At 44.5% G+C, this 15,392-nt stretch overlaps 2 protein-coding genes across 2 annotated transcripts in view; one reads left to right on the forward strand and one right to left on the reverse strand.

Moving 5' to 3' along the window:
- Positions 1-506: 506 nt before the first annotated feature.
- Positions 507-9,167, reverse strand: Zpbp2 (zona pellucida binding protein 2). Its single transcript, XM_032913934.1, has 8 exons — positions 8,954-9,167; positions 8,764-8,829; positions 7,659-7,784; positions 6,243-6,404; positions 5,384-5,602; positions 4,438-4,520; positions 1,455-1,635; positions 507-954 (listed from the first exon to the last, which is right to left on the reverse strand). Exons 1-8 carry the CDS (start codon positions 9,000-9,002, stop codon positions 860-862), a joined length of 981 nt encoding a protein of 326 aa, XP_032769825.1. The 5' UTR covers positions 9,003-9,167; the 3' UTR covers positions 507-859.
- Positions 9,168-14,055: 4,888 nt separating this feature from the next.
- The window catches only part of Ikzf3 (IKAROS family zinc finger 3), an 85,496-nt gene continuing 84,159 nt past the window's right edge, over positions 14,056-15,392 (forward strand). Inside the window, exon 1 of the mRNA XM_032913964.1 lies at positions 14,056-14,301. Coding sequence (XP_032769855.1) covers positions 14,295-14,301 — 7 coding nt within the window. The 5' untranslated portion in view covers positions 14,056-14,294. The remainder of the gene's footprint in view (positions 14,302-15,392) is intronic.

Below are 15,392 nucleotides of genomic sequence, written 5' to 3' on the forward strand. Positions count from 1 at the left end.
GAAGAGAAGCCGGTCTGAAGGGTCACGCATCGTATAATCCCAACTACATGGCTCTTAGGGAAAGACAAGAAGAAGGTGAACAGGAGTTGCCAGAGACTCAGGACGGAGGGAGGGGTGGAGAGAGGAGCAGGTGAAGCATGGTGGGTTTCCAGGGTGGTGATACCATTTTGTGTGACGCCAAAGGGTGAACACATTACCATGCATTTAGTTATAATTTCCAAAGTCCTATGGTTCTTGGAGAGATGGTTCAGTGGGTAAGAACACTGGCTGTTCTCCCAGAGGACCTGGGTTCAATTCCCAGCTCCCACACAATGATTCACAACCTTCTCTAAATCCAATTCTGGGGGAATCCGATGCCTTCTTTTGATCTCTGAAGGTACTAAGCGTGCACGTGGTGCACAGACACACATGCTGGCAAAATAACCATACATATAAAATACATCTAAGAAACAAATTAAAAGGGGGTATTATATATGTCTTGATAGAAGCCATTTCAGACAAATTAATATATGGAAAATAGAAAATTTTTTATTATAGTATACTTTGCTACTTTTTTTGACCTTAATATCAAGTACAAAGCATGTTTCAGTTTGTAGAAAACAGAACATATTCATTTAGAGCGTCCACTAACACTTGAACTCCCCCTCGTACACCGAGGCACTGAGGTAAAGGCCTTCTCAGAACCTACTTTTGGTTGTCCACGGCAACTGCTTTCTGCTGTTTCTAGAATGCGTACTTCCGGAGCTTTGCTCTTACGGATCTTCCTTTACGGAGGCATCTACGATGCTCTCCGATGCGAGCGGATCTTTGCCTCACCTTCAGAGGCAAATAACCATGCGTTTGCCTCTGTTCTTGGCGTTTATGGGCAAGCTTTGGCTCCGTAGACATGGGCAGAAACACAGGTCTGACAGGTGACATCCATATCGGGACTGAACGTTCCAGGACTACAGACCACTGCAAGGGAAGCGCAGGCTGTCGGTCAATAGTTTGTAGACACCTCGTGTCAGCAATACAAAATGTCTTCAGTGTTAACACCGTTTCTATACCGGCTACCCAGCCCATTAAGTTGTAAAGAGGCCTCAAACATTGTAATGTGAAAACAGGAGAGCTAGAGGACTAGATTTTCCTTTCCATCAGCGTTTGCAAGACCTTCTCCACGCCTCGTTTCTAAGTGCCTGTCTGCAGTTTCTACCCTCTGCTCCCTAGTCCCGTCTCCCAGGCAGAACCATTCTGCTCTCCTGCACAGAACAGTATCCTGTGTCAGAACACTCTGGAAGGGTTTTGTAATACAAGAGTGACCAGTGCGGAGAATAGACATTAGGGTGATTGTATGTAGAAATTTGGCCTCCCAGGTTTTTTTTTACTTCTCTGTTCTGTGGAAGAATCGACGACGAGATTCAGCTCAATAGACTCTGGGGTGTACGGACACTTGGGTATTTGTATGGTTTAATTACCGCAACAGCTAGCACAGTTGCTGTGTAGACCTTCGTTTTTCCCAAAGCCTGGCCGACAGTTGTCTATGCGCGTTACTTGGAAACTGTGGTCCACGAAGTGCATAGCTGGGACAGTTATATTAAAGTGGTGGTGCAGGATGTAAGCTTGGCTCCGAAAAAACTCTTCTATCCGATCTCGTGCCTACGGTTTGGACGCACCAGAGGAAAATTATCATTACCAAATCCAACCGTCAAAATCCTTCTCATGATTCACAGGCCGTAAAACCCAGGAGAACTATTTCTTGCTCATTAGAGCAAGATGCCATTAGAGGAAGCCTTTAAGATCTATGTTAAAGACTAAAATTAGTACCTTTGGCTTTACTAATTATTGTTAATTTACACAGGGAGTGACTAAGGAAAAGTTATAAAAACTTGTTGTGGGGGGGGTGGGTGGCTGGAGAGATGGCTCAGTGGTTAAGAGCACCACTGCTCTACCAGAGGTCCTGAGTTCAATTCCCAGCAACCACAGGGTGGCTCACAACCATCTGTGATAGGATCCGATGCTCGTACAGTGTATTCATATACATAAAGTGATTTAAAAAAAACCTTGTTTGTGTGTGTGTGTTGGGGGGGGGGCGATGGATGGCTCAGTTGGCCAAAAACTTTCCTTGCTTGTAATCTCAGGGCTGGGGAGGTGGAGACAGAAGAATTCCCGGGGCTTTGCTGGTCAGATAGCCAAGTCTCGTCAGGCAGAGACCCTGTCTCCAAGGAGGAGACGGTGGTCCCGAGACTGGTATCTGAGGTTGTACTGCAGCCTAATACACTCCCATGTGTGCACACTCACAAGCATGCACACACACACACACATGGATAAAAGCTACCTCTGAATTGTCTGCCTTTTTCATAGACTAAACATGATCTCTCACTCCCCATGGTTATTTTTTTTAAGGTTTTATTTATTCATTTTATGTATATGAGTACACTACTGTAGCTGTTCTCAGACACACCAGAAGAGGGCATCAGATGGTTGTGAGCCATCATGTGGTTGCCGGGAACCGAACTCAGGACCTCTGGAAGAGCAGTTGGTGCGCTTAACCGCTGAGCCATCTCTCTAGCTCCCCCCATCCCTCCAGTTTTTAAAAAGGAAAAAAAAAAAAGCACCAACAAAACGCCCAAAACAGAAAAAGAGACAAGATGCTGGAGAGGTGGCTCAGCGGTAAAGAGCACTGGCTGCTCTTCCAGAGGACGTGGGCTCAATTCCCAGCACCCACACGGCAGCACCCACAACTGTCCGTAACTCCAGTTCCAGGGGGTCGATCACATGCCTTATCCTGGCCTCCTCAGGCAGTAGGCAAGCATGCGGCACACAGATACACATGCAGGCAAAACACACACACACACACACACACACACACACACACACACACACACACACACACAGAGAACACATACATGAAAAAGAGCCCAGTAAAATAGAAATCAAGGCTTTAGTCAGCATTACAAACTGACTATGTGAACCTGGCTTAGGGACAAACTGTAATACTGCCTAAGCCCAACCAAGTACTTCTTATAAACCGCACAAAACGTTATAGGCACGGACTAGGGAGCAAGACGGGAGAGTAGAGACATTTTCCTGCCCATGCTCTCAGCCTCTGGAATGCCTGGCAGGAGAACAACTGCCACACTTCCTATAGATGCGACTCGGGAAGAACCACAGCTTTAACCTGTGGTAACCTGACTGTGAGGTTTTTCTTCAGGCCACTGCTTGACCGGTTAGAAAATGAAGCTAGGCCGTGGTGGCTCTCGGCTTTGCTCCCAGCACTCTGGAGGCAGAGGCCAGCCTGCTCTACCGAGCTAGAGTTCTAGGACAGAGCTACACAGAGAAGTCCTGTGTAAAACTACCCAAGTAAAACTAACTAACTAACTAACTAACTAACTAACTAACTAACTAACCAGCTAACTAACTAACTAACCGACCGGGGATCCCCTTTTCTGTTATAAATGAAATATACAACAGGAGCCTGGGAGCTATCTGATATGCCAGAGGTACGATTAGAGCAACAACTTCCATTCAAAAGACCGAAGTGGACGGTGCGATGGCTCCGGCGGTGAGGGTGCTTGCCGCCAAGCCAGATGTCCTGAGCTCCATCCTGAGGTCCACTGGAAGGAGAGCACCAACTCCTAGAGCTTGTCAAGGATCTCTCTCTCTCTCTGTGCTGTAACTATTTCTCCATAATAAAAATGTCAGGGGGAGGGGCTGGAGAGACGGCTCAGTGGTTAAGGGCACCGATTGCTTTTCCTGAGGTCCTGAGTTCAAATCCCAGCAACCACATGGTGGCTCACAACCATCTGTAATGAGATCTGATGCCCTCTTCTGGTGTGCCTGAAGACAGCTACAGTGTTCTCATATATAATAAATAAAATCTTTAAGCAAAACAAAACATCAGGGCGCTGTCAGGATGGCTCAGTGGTAAAGGCATCCGCTGAGAAACCAGATGACTGGATTTGACTCCAGGAACCCACACAGAGGAAGGAGAGAGCCGATTCCTGCCAGCAGTCTTCAAATGTTAGCATGTGTGCTTTAGCATGTAAGTGTGACGTACGCACACAAAAACATAATTTAAAAAATTTAGAAGAAATAAATGTAAATTATTCCTTAAGAAACTAGAGTAATATTTTGATATATATAGAGTGTGTGTGTGTTTGTGTGTTTGTGTGTGTGCGCACATATGTATGTGCATACACACCATGGTTTGTACATGTAGGTCAGAATTTCTCTTAGGGGGGTGTTGGCTCAGTGGTTAAGAGCACTGACTGCTCTTCAACAGGTCCTGAGTTCAATTCCCAGCAACCACATGGTGGCTCATGATAGGTTTTCATGGTCAGGCTGGCTTTGAACTCATTGTGGACCTGAAGATGACCTTGGACTGCTATCAATTGGATAAAGTGTTTACTGAAAGCTCTGTGGGTTCCCCCAGCACTTTCCCCTCGCCGTGGAGCTCACCTTGAGGATGTTATGATTGGTGATGTCCTCACAGTCCATAGAGTTATTGCACATACTTTTCCAGCCGGGTGCGAAAGGATTCACTGGAGAGGAAACATGATAGGTACACACCAGCTTCTAAAAAGTGCCAGGCACTTCAGTAAAGCCCCGGACGCTTTGGTTGGGATGCAGTCAGACACCTGTTTAACCCAGCTATCTAAACAGAATGGTGAAGCCAGGCGTACAGTTTGAGTGACACGTGCACTGTGACTTTACTCCATCTGGGGGCCAATGGAAGTGAATACAAGACTTGAGAACAGAAATACACTGCGTCTGGTTACTTCCTCGATAATCCCTCAAATACAGAAACAATAAAACATCGCTCCTCCAGGGACTAAGCCACTACACAAAGACTATACATGGACTAACCCTGGACTCTGACCTCATAGGTAGCAATGAATATCCTAGTAAGATCACCAGTGGAAGGGGAAGCCCTTGGTCCTGCCAAGACTGAACCCCCAGTGAACGTGATTGTTGTGGGGCGGGCGGTAATGGGGGAGGATGGGGAGGGGAACACCCATAAAGAAGGGGAGGGGGAGGGGTTAGGGGGATGTTGGCCCGGAAACCAGGAAGGGAATAACATTCAAAATGTAAATAAGAAGTACTCAAGTTAATAAAAAAAAAAACGCTCCTAAAATTCTAGAAGAAATTGTAAGCAGAAACTGAGCTGCACTGTTAGAGTTTATATCTGTAAAATGATACTGACTTTAAATACTAAACAATATATTATATTTGGAGGTATGCTGACTTAAAAACCACATCCAGGCAATAGTATATTCCAGCGCTTAGCAAACACTTCCAACTTATTGTGTAGGAATTATCTCACGGTTACATGGCTATGAGTTTTATAATTTATTATGGTTTTGAATTAAAGCCACAAAAAATGAACATTGTAAAGTTGTTTCACCTTGAAAGGCTACGAATAGCTCATACACGAAGTCCCTCTCTGGAATTTTAACAGAATGGCACTTATAAGATGGCTCTATGACATGGCACAACAAATCAGAGATTAAGTTATCCAAGATTTTCTTCAGCAGTCTAAAGAGCAGGTCATTATATCTTCCTACACAAGATTTTGTGGTAAAACGCACAGCCATGCGATAAGAATAATCAGGTTCCCGGTAGGCTTTAGAGAAAGATGAGAATAAAAAACGGTTGCGTTTTGCATTAATTGCTGCTTTAAAAAAAATGTAACATTCAACATCATTAATCTTGCAAACCAGTTTCAAAATTGTACTCTAGTAAAACATTCCATTGGTCTGTTTACACAATACATGTAACTAATAATTTTAATTAAAAAAAAAAACCCTCATCATTGTCATTAGACGTCTATCTACTTAGGAGAAATGGCTACGGTGTGGTAGCAATATAGGTTAATAGTGCCAAAAAGTCATTGGGGCTGAAGAGATGGCACAGTGGTTAAGAGTTGTGGTTCCAGGGGTTGGGGATTTAGCTCGGGGGAGGGGGCTTCCGAAAAAGGGGAAGGCCCCGGGTGCGGCCCCCAACACCAAAAAAAAAAAAAAAAAAAAAAAAAAAAAAAAAAAGAGTTGTGGTTCCAGGGTCCTCCATGGATGGCTCACGGGAGCTCCATCTCCAGGTATCAGACGCCCTCTGCTGGCCTCTGCTGGCACCTGCACTCACAAGCGCATAACGCATGCATACACACAGACACATAATAAAGTAAATCTTAAAATGTAAGGATGTTTCTGGGGCACCGGGAAGATGGCTCATGGACTTATATTATTTTTACGTAAATATATTATTACCAAAGACCAGAAAGTCATATTTCTTCTTTAGTGAAGTTTCTTCTTGGGTTTCTGCTTTGACAATTTTATAGGAAAGAGTACATGAGTAATGTCCAGATAATGACTCCATAAAATTCTTCAGTACCAGTTCTCCTATGTTTGTTATATTTATTTGGCTACTCCCTAGTCAGAAAGAGGAAATCACTTGGTTATTCAACAGGTAACTTAAACACTACTCAGTAAACTCGGCTACAAATATATGCCAAAAAATTCAAAATTAATACACTATCTGAACCTTGGGAACCCAACAATAACTTTTTTAAGACAGGGTCTCACTGTGCATCCCTGGCTAGCTTAGAACTTGCTATGTAGACCAGGCTGGCCTTGAACTCACAGAGATCTGTCTGCCTCTGCCTTCTGAGTGCTGAAATTAAAGACAGGTAGTACCATGCCCAACAGCCCAGGGGGAAAAAAACCTTAATTGTCCTTCTACTCTATGAGAAAGCTATATGAGCCAGGTACACTTGTGAAATTTATGTCAATTTTCTTTATTTCTTGGCATCTAGTTTTGACTGATTTATACCATTAATTTATATATGACTATTTATGTCTATTTAAATAAATTTATAATATGTATATGTGTGTGTGTATATATATATGTATATATATATATATACATATATATATATAAAACACAAATTAACGATGCTGATATCGCAGGGTACTGTTCTAACATAGACATTACATATTGAATATCCCACATTACTGGTGTTTCATGGGTAAACTTTAGTCCTTATGAAAAATTTTAAGTAGGGCCCAAAATAACCGCCTCAGGGTAGTGGGATAGCACCAGGGAAAACTGCTTGAGAGGGAGACCCTGGATTCTGTCCCAAACACTGGGAAACAAAAGCAACAAAAAACTATCTTTTTGGTTAGCCCAGGTCACCTTCAAACTTGTAATCCTCCTGCCTCAACCCTTTGAGCGTTGTGCTCACAGGGCCAATGCCATCCTTTGTGTGTCTGCTTTAGTTTTTGCATAGGAAGAACTTAAGTCATTGGCCAAGAAAAATTACAGTTTGTCTAAGTGTTGAGAAAATTTAATTGCAGTTAAAATTAAATTTATTGGGGATGGAGAGATTGCCCAGTGTTTAAGAGTACTTGTTGCTCTTGCAGAGGATCGGGGTTCAAGTCCCAGCACCAACAAGGTGATTTATAACCAGTAGCAATTCCAGTTCCGTGGGATCGCACAGCCTCTTCTGACCTCTGAGGGCATTGGACACGCATGTGGCACACATACATGCGTGCAGGCAAAATGCTCACGTACAAAAATAAAATACATTTAATAGAATTTTAAATTAAATTTGTTTTCAATAATGGCAGTGCTTTTTAAAAGAAAAACCAACGTTCTCATTATTAAAATATATTTAAATTATTTACCTGTTAATGTGTTTTCATTCGGCCCAATCCATAAGTAGATGGGATCCACGGTTTCTTTGCTAGCACGATCAATATCCATACAAACAAGGACAGGGCTAGTCTGATGTAACTTTACGTATATTTTTACTGTGACAACATAAAATTCTGCATAATTACATTGTACGGCAAAATAAAGGCGCACTCCTAGACAACGATACCAATTAGTTCTTTCTGGATCTCGGTACTTAAAAAGTCTTCAGAACGTGTTGGATGCTAGCTGTCATTTAGAAGGAAGTCCTTTTTGCTCCCCATAGTAAGCCTTTAAACTGCACTTTGTCGGCAATATTTTTCTTTATTCTGTGGCAGTCTAGAAAAATGTAGGTTGAGTTCCTTTTAATGCACACATTAATAAATAGCACCGATGAGGAGCTATTGAAGGGGTCGTGGAATTAATGTGCACAGGATGCGAGCTTGACTGACAAACTATTTCAAAACGTAATACTTGGTGTTTCGCGTAAGCTTCCTGTTGTCCGGTGCAGTGCTTACTAGAACGGTGCACTGCAGCGATCTGCAGTGACTCAATCGGATAGTGCATGGTCTCACAAGATATTTATTATAAGGCCTAATCATTGCCAGTATCGGACGCTATTAAAGCCTATCGTACACTTTGGCGGTGTAGTGGTGTTGTTGGTAAGGGAAAGGCCTTAGATGTGGAGATGTTCTAAACGGAACGCAATGAAGTGGCTCAAAGTTATTTCAAAATTGGACCACTACTTTTTCCTGAGCGTAGGAAAAGTACAGAGAGTAACACTGGAGCTGAAGCTGATGAGTAGGATTGGTTAATACAAGAGGGAGTGGAAGAGCCTTCCAGAGGGACGTCCACCCCACTAAGTGGCTTCACCTATTACAAAGCAGAAGTATTTGAAAGAGAGACGTGGTATCAGCGCAGTAGATCTGTGGTGAATACTGGAACACAAGACTAGCTTTGAGGGCAATGATGCAAACTTCCCGAACTGCAGAGCAGAGATGCACTCCTGCCTAGCTCCCTTTTCCCTACTTGAAGAACCTAAGCAGGGGCATCCCCAGCTCTTGGGACAGGCCTTGCGTGAGAAGAGGCACGTATTACCTGGGTGCCCTACCGTGCCGTAAACAAAGCCTTCGTTACTGAATAAGGAAGAACGTGCCGATCCAACTGCGGAGGAAAGAAAACCTCTGACTTATTAGTGTTTGGAGGACCCAGGGTTCAGGGAAGGACAGGGCGGGGCGGGAGGCGAAGAAGGCGGGACGGGGGGCGGAGCCTGCGGGCCAAGCCCCACCTCCTGCAAGAGACCAGAGCACCGCGGAGAGTAGGGCCCACGCGAGCATCACGGCTCAGGCACTAGCGGCAACAGCTGGGCTCCCTCCTACCTCAGGCCAGGCCCAACGCCTCCCCATCGCTCCTCTACAGAGCGAAGCAAACCGCCGAGGGCATTTCCCCTACCGGTCCCAGGCTACCACGGGGGCGGCTGTGCCCGAGAGCGCCTGCGTGTTCCGGCTCCGCACGAGGGGCGGGGCAAGCGCTCGCGGATGGAGGGCCCCGCCTCTTGGCGCAGGCGCACTTGCGGAGCGCTACACCCTCCGCGTCTTTCGCACCTCGCTTTGGGTACCTTGTTCCTGAGCTTTAGCTCTAGTCGGCCTGGTGGTGTCAAGAGAAGAGTAAAGGAAATGAACTCAAGACTTCCGGCGACTTCCTCAGACTCGGGGCTAAAGGAACTGACGAGAGAACACAGTGGATCCCAAGGAGCAGCCCGGGGATGCCATAGTTTGGGACTCTGCAGAAGGGAGAGAAGTTTGTGAGAATTTCCTAAAAGCGAGGACTCATCTCGGGGAACCCCCTATTCTGACATGATGCTAGCGTTGCTGGATCTGTCAAAACGTCACATCTAGTTTTTACCTAATTGCATTCTTCTGGCACGCAAAACCAAGACCTCGAAGAGCCCTCCGTGCTTCAGAAGGGTGCCCTCAGACCTTCCCACGTGGAGGAAGGCTAAACCTTTATTTTTCAGCTTAGAGTGTGAGGTGATGTAAGGGACACCCCCTCATGCAAATTTATTCGGAAGTAACTTTGTTTTAGAAAACGGGCCCCATCGAAAGGCAAGAGTGTATGATCTTCTCCTCAGCTGATGTGAGATAAGTCACTCTCAGGGAGCTCCAAAATAGTCTTTCAAAGTTCTTCTGAACCCCGTGCTGGGGACCAAATCCAGGATCTTTACTGAATTGAATCGTTAACCCCGTCATGCGTGGTCCCGTCTTGACTACTATTTTAGGTGACCTGAAAGGCCCTATGTGTTGTTTATCTCTTAGCAGTAGAACACCACTCTCAGTAGTGGTTTTGAGTAGGTTGGTTAAGTAGAGAGCCCAAGGTTCAGATAGGGTGCAGAATGGTTATTTGGGGGTGAGATCAGGAGTTTTCAGTTTTATTTCCTTTGAGCCGAGTCAGTATTTGGACTGTCTCAGATGGTCCAGGAGCGACCTTTGTCAGTAATTTCATTTTTAGTCACTGTTAATTTTATCTATATAGCACAAGCATGAAATGGGTTCCAATGAGTCAGATCCAACCCATGTCAGTTACTACGTCTAGACTCATGGGTTAGCCTCAACTGTTGAAAATGTGTATGGGTGTTTTGCTTGCATTTCTGTCAGTGCACCTCAGGCATGCACTTCCCACAGAGGCCAGAAGAGGGTGTTGACTCTGGGACTGGAAAAAAAAATTGGTTGTGAGTAGCCATTTGGATGCTGGAAATCAAACGTGGGTCCTTTAGAAGAGCTACTGACTGCTGAAACATCTCTCATTTCAGATGTAATCAAAACATTTTCCAAATGTACAAAGTGTTACTACCCAGTTATTGCGCATGATTCTCATAAACTTAAGTGTTACATTTTAACTCCTATGAGAAGAGTGTTAAAATAGAACGGTGGGGCGGGAGAGATGGCTCAGTGGTCTAGAGTGCTTTTTCAGGGGAGGATTCTAGTTCTAGTACCCAGCTGGGAGCTTACAACAACACCCTTTTAACCCAGTTGCAGGTGATCCAGGGCCCTCACACGTACATACCCCTCCACCCCTCTCATATATACACAATTAAAAAGAAAATCTTTAGCCAGGTAGTGGTAGCACATACCTTGAATCCCAGCACTTAGGAGGCAGAGGCAGATCTCTGTGTTTTAGGCTAGCCCGGTCCACAGAAAGAATTTCAGGACAGCCCGGGCTATGTAGAGAAACCCTGTCTCAAAACAAACAAAAGAAAAAATAGAGTAGTAGTGTGTGCCTTGTAAACTTTTGATGTAATTCTCATGCTTTAGAGTTTTGTTTATTATATTTTTTAAAAGATTTATTTATTTATTATATATAAGTACACTGAGGTTGTCTTCAGATGCACCAGAAGAGGGCATCAGATCTCATTACAGATGGTTGTGAGCCACCATGTGGTTGCTGGGAATTGAACTCAGGACCCCTGGAAGAGCAGTCAATGCTCTTAACCACTGAGCCATCTCTCTAGCCCCAATGTTTATTATTTTTGAGACAGGGTTTCTCTGTCTATCTCTGGCTGGCCTGGAACTTGTTATACAGTCCTGGCTGATCTCCCAGAGATCTGCCTGCCTCTGCCTTGTGAATGCAGGAATTAAAGGCCTGTAAGTAGCATCATGCCCAGGAGCCCAGACAAATCTGTCATAACTCTGGAAAAACTACATGAGCTGGGTACACTATGAAATCTATGTTGATTTTCTTTATTTCTTGACATCTCATTTTGACTGATTTATGTCAGTAATTTAGTAGATGAGAGAGATTTTTACACAAGACAAATTAATAATGCTGATATCACAAGGCATTATTTTAACATGAAACAATACATATTGATACTTGGCACAGATATACACTTGGGCAATTCGTGTCTTTTCTCCCTCTTTTCTTTTCTTTCTTTTTTTCTTTTTATCAAGGAGAGAGGGGGTCTCTCTGTAGCCCTGGTTGTCCTGGAACTTGCTTTATAGACCACACTATCCTCAAACCTAGAGATCCTCTTGCCTCTGCCTCCAAAGTGCTGATGTGCACCTCTATGCCTGGCATAATACAGCATTGTTAATTAAAGTTCATATTTTTATATTTCCTTAGTTTATCTGCACCAGAGTCACACTCAGGCTTTTGTGTTACATTTAGTTGTGCTGTCCCCTCAGGGTCCTCTGGGCTACTGACAGTTTTTCAGATTTTTCTCGTTCTTTCTTTTCTTGTTCTTTCTTTCCTTTTGGTTGTGGTTGACTTTGACAGTTAATGACTGCTTTGGTGATTCTGACTCAGCCTTAAATGATCAAGTATTTTGTGGAAAGCCTCTCTTGGACTTTGCTTGATGTTTTTTCTCATTGTTGCATAGAATTATAGATGTTTGTAAGGATAGCAGCAAAGCGATGTTTCCAATACATCATATCACGAATACATATTAACATCACGACTTTTAATGTAAAAATGGGTTCACCTGAGTGAACCATATAAGACCCCCCACCCCAATACTGTACTGTTTGGAAGGATGTTACTATATCTACCCTGCACTTAAAGAGGAGAGATTTATGCTCCATTCACCTGAGGGTAGAATTGCTACATAAATGATTGTACCTTTCTGCTTTTCATTTGTCTCCTCAAATCTCTGGATAGACTGGAATAAGCTGCAAAGGGCATGGTAACAGTTTTATGTTCCATGTAGAGAACATTTTAACAGGAAACCCCATGCTTCTTTTCTGTCTTTTAAACAACCAATTAACCATTCATCCTTATCTTCCCTGTGAAAGTTTACAGTTCCTCTTCTGCTACTTTTGATGTGCTATTTTTGCTTTTAGAAACTAACAAACAACAAATTTCCCCTTTCAGTACTAAAATTAAACCTTAGTGTTTATTAAGCCTTAGTATTTCTCTGAACTCTGTATTGTCCTGCAGAACTCTAGCTCATGTGAGTGGAGATGCTGCTATGGTTCTGTGATCCCAAAGTCAGTGTGAGTCACTTGTGTTCTATATGCACGTGTACACAAACATGCTATATAGAGTTCACAGGCTGCCTACATACCAAGGCACTAATTAACATGACCTTAGCAAGGTATCAGTGTGTTTGCTTAGCTCTGAAGTATGATTTTCTTCAGATATGGATGACTGATGAACAGTCCTCAACCTTACATTTCAAGTACGTGTGTGTGTGTGTGTGTGTGTGTGTGTGTATGTGTGTGTGTGGTGTATGTGCGTGTGTGTGCATGTGTGCACACGCAAGCTCACTCACGTGCGTGGAATGCATGTCTGTTGGTCTTTTTGAGACAGAGTCTCTCTCCCTGGCTGTCCTGGAACACAGCATGTAGATCAGGAAGGCTTCAAGCTCACAGAGCTCCCCTTGCCTCTGCCTTCCCAGTGATGAGAATCAAAGGTGCTCACCGCCATACCTGGCTTCAGATGTACTTGTATAACTAACAAGATGATCGAAGTGGGATCATTCCTTGAACCCCGTTGGCATCGTTAGAAGTGCCCATCTGAGCGCGGTCTCTTAGGACTTCAGTGTGGTGAACCTCTGCGCTTTGAAAACCTGTTTTGCTGTCACTCCCCCTTTCCCCTCCCTGCCGGCAAATGTTTTTCCTCTATAAAGTGTAGGTGCTGGGAAAGGATGTTGATTCAACGCCTCTGTGAACCAACACCTTCCCTTGACTTAGTCCCTCTACCCCACATGTCTACTCTTCACTCTTCTGACACATCATACGTGGATTTTTGTAAAGTGTCCTATTTAAAAGAAAGAAGATTCGTAGGAAATGAAGAGACGTACGTAATGCTGTCTTTTTTTTTTTTTTGAGTGCTAGCAAATCAACCTGTTCTCAGAAAGGACAGCAAAATAAGAGACTTGTTCCCCCAGATTAAAAAGTTGGAGAGCCGTAAATGCCAACGTACTTTTGCACTATCTATTCATCTGAACCAAAGCCTTTTAAAAGTTCGTTTTCTGAGAAATGGCTCCTGTTGTAGTCTGAGCTGACCTGGAATTGCTGGCAATCCTCCTGCCTCAGCCTCTCAAGTGCTGGGATCATAGTGGTGGGTCACCCAACTGGAGTGAAAAAAACCGAAGGGGGTGTGTGTGTGTGTGTGTGTGTGTGTGTGTGTGTGTGTGAAACTCCATAAATAACCCAATGAAATGAATTCTCACTGACAGTTCTCATGACTGTCATCCCTGAGTCTAGATAAAAAGTTCCAGATCCTTCCGTGTCAGGCAAATCTGGAAGTTGGGCTTGCGCACACCACTCTGCTCTCCTTGCGACAGCGCCCTCATCCCCGGTGTTTCTCAAGTAGACGTCCCGAGACCGTCGCTGAGGCACTGTTTCCACGCGATCAGGGTTCCTCAGGCTTGACATTCAAAAGTGGGTTGAGGGTGCGGAACCCGCTGCGCTCGGAGCGTGCTTTAAAGCGGCCGCCAGCCAGCGCCGCTGTAACCCCGCGCCCCGGCTGCCGGCGGCCCCCGCCCTGCATCTGCGCCGACGCGACCGAGCGATCCCGGGGCCTCCCCGCGCCGGGAATCTCCCGCCAACCGCTCGGGTCCCCACGGCAGCAGCACGTGGAGCGACCGGGGAGCCTGAGCGACAGCTACAGCCCGCGCGGCCCGCGGCGACATGGAAGGTGAGCTCGGCGCCGCTGCGCTGGGGGCTTTGAGCAGCCGGAGCGGTGCGCTCAGAGGCTCGGCTTCCTTCTGAATCTCGGTTTTGTTTCTATTTATTTCTTTTAATTTAAATGCGTGTCCGTTCTCAGACACCCCCTCCCCCAACTTGGGAAAGTGCTAAGTTCTCTTCAGTTTTATTTCTTGGGGGCTGTGAGACGGGGCGAATGTATGGGTCACCTTAAATCTGCAAAGGGAGAGCAGTCTTGGGGTGTCCCTGAGTTTGGCACCAAACCTGGAATGGAATAATCCCCCCTTTGGTGGGGGGGAGGGGGGACGCTACACCACCTCCGTGTCCATAGGAATTAGGTGAATTTGAGTTACTTGTGGCTACTTCTCTGTAATGTGACTTTTCTGCGAATTCTGTCTTAGGGGCTAAAGGTACATTTGAAAATGATTAGCAATTGTAGTTAGCTTGGAAATCAAGTTTTTTTAAGTTCTATATGAACTTAAAAAAAAGAAAAAGAAAAAGAAACAACCCGAAACAAAAATAAGGCTCGCGTTAAGGATTTCATCTGAATTCATTTCGGAAGTTATAGCTTTGCTTCTCAGAAGCTTCGCAGTATGAACTTCCTTAAGATAAGTGCAATTTCACATTTTCAACAAGTGTTTCTAAAACTCTGAAGATGGAAGATGTGGCTCAACTTTGGGGGGAGGAGAGGTGGCCTTGAGAAAATCAGAAGTTGAGCCTTGCCTTCGCTTAAAAGAGAGAGACACTGACGCTTAACCTAATTGAAGCGTTAGTCTGATAAATATTCCGAATATCACAGATATCTTCTCCATAATGGTTGAAGAATTTCTTAAAACACGAACTTGATCTTGTGGCATCTGTATTTAGTTCTAGTGTATGTGGAGCTATGAAATATGATTGATTAGTTTGGAACACAGTTAAATATGGTAGCGCTTTAGTTCCACAAAGCAAATGAGTGGAACACAGCCCTTAATTCTCAGTTTGTTCATGATATGCTGCCTGGATGCGGCTGCTGCTGCTTCTTCTTCTTCTTCTTCTTCTTCTTCTTCTTCTTCTTCTTCTTCTTCTTCTTCTTCTTCTTCT

This window comes from Rattus rattus, chromosome 9 (genome assembly GCF_011064425.1).
Source record: "Rattus rattus isolate New Zealand chromosome 9, Rrattus_CSIRO_v1, whole genome shotgun sequence".
Lineage (NCBI taxonomy): Eukaryota > Metazoa > Chordata > Mammalia > Rodentia > Muridae > Rattus > Rattus rattus.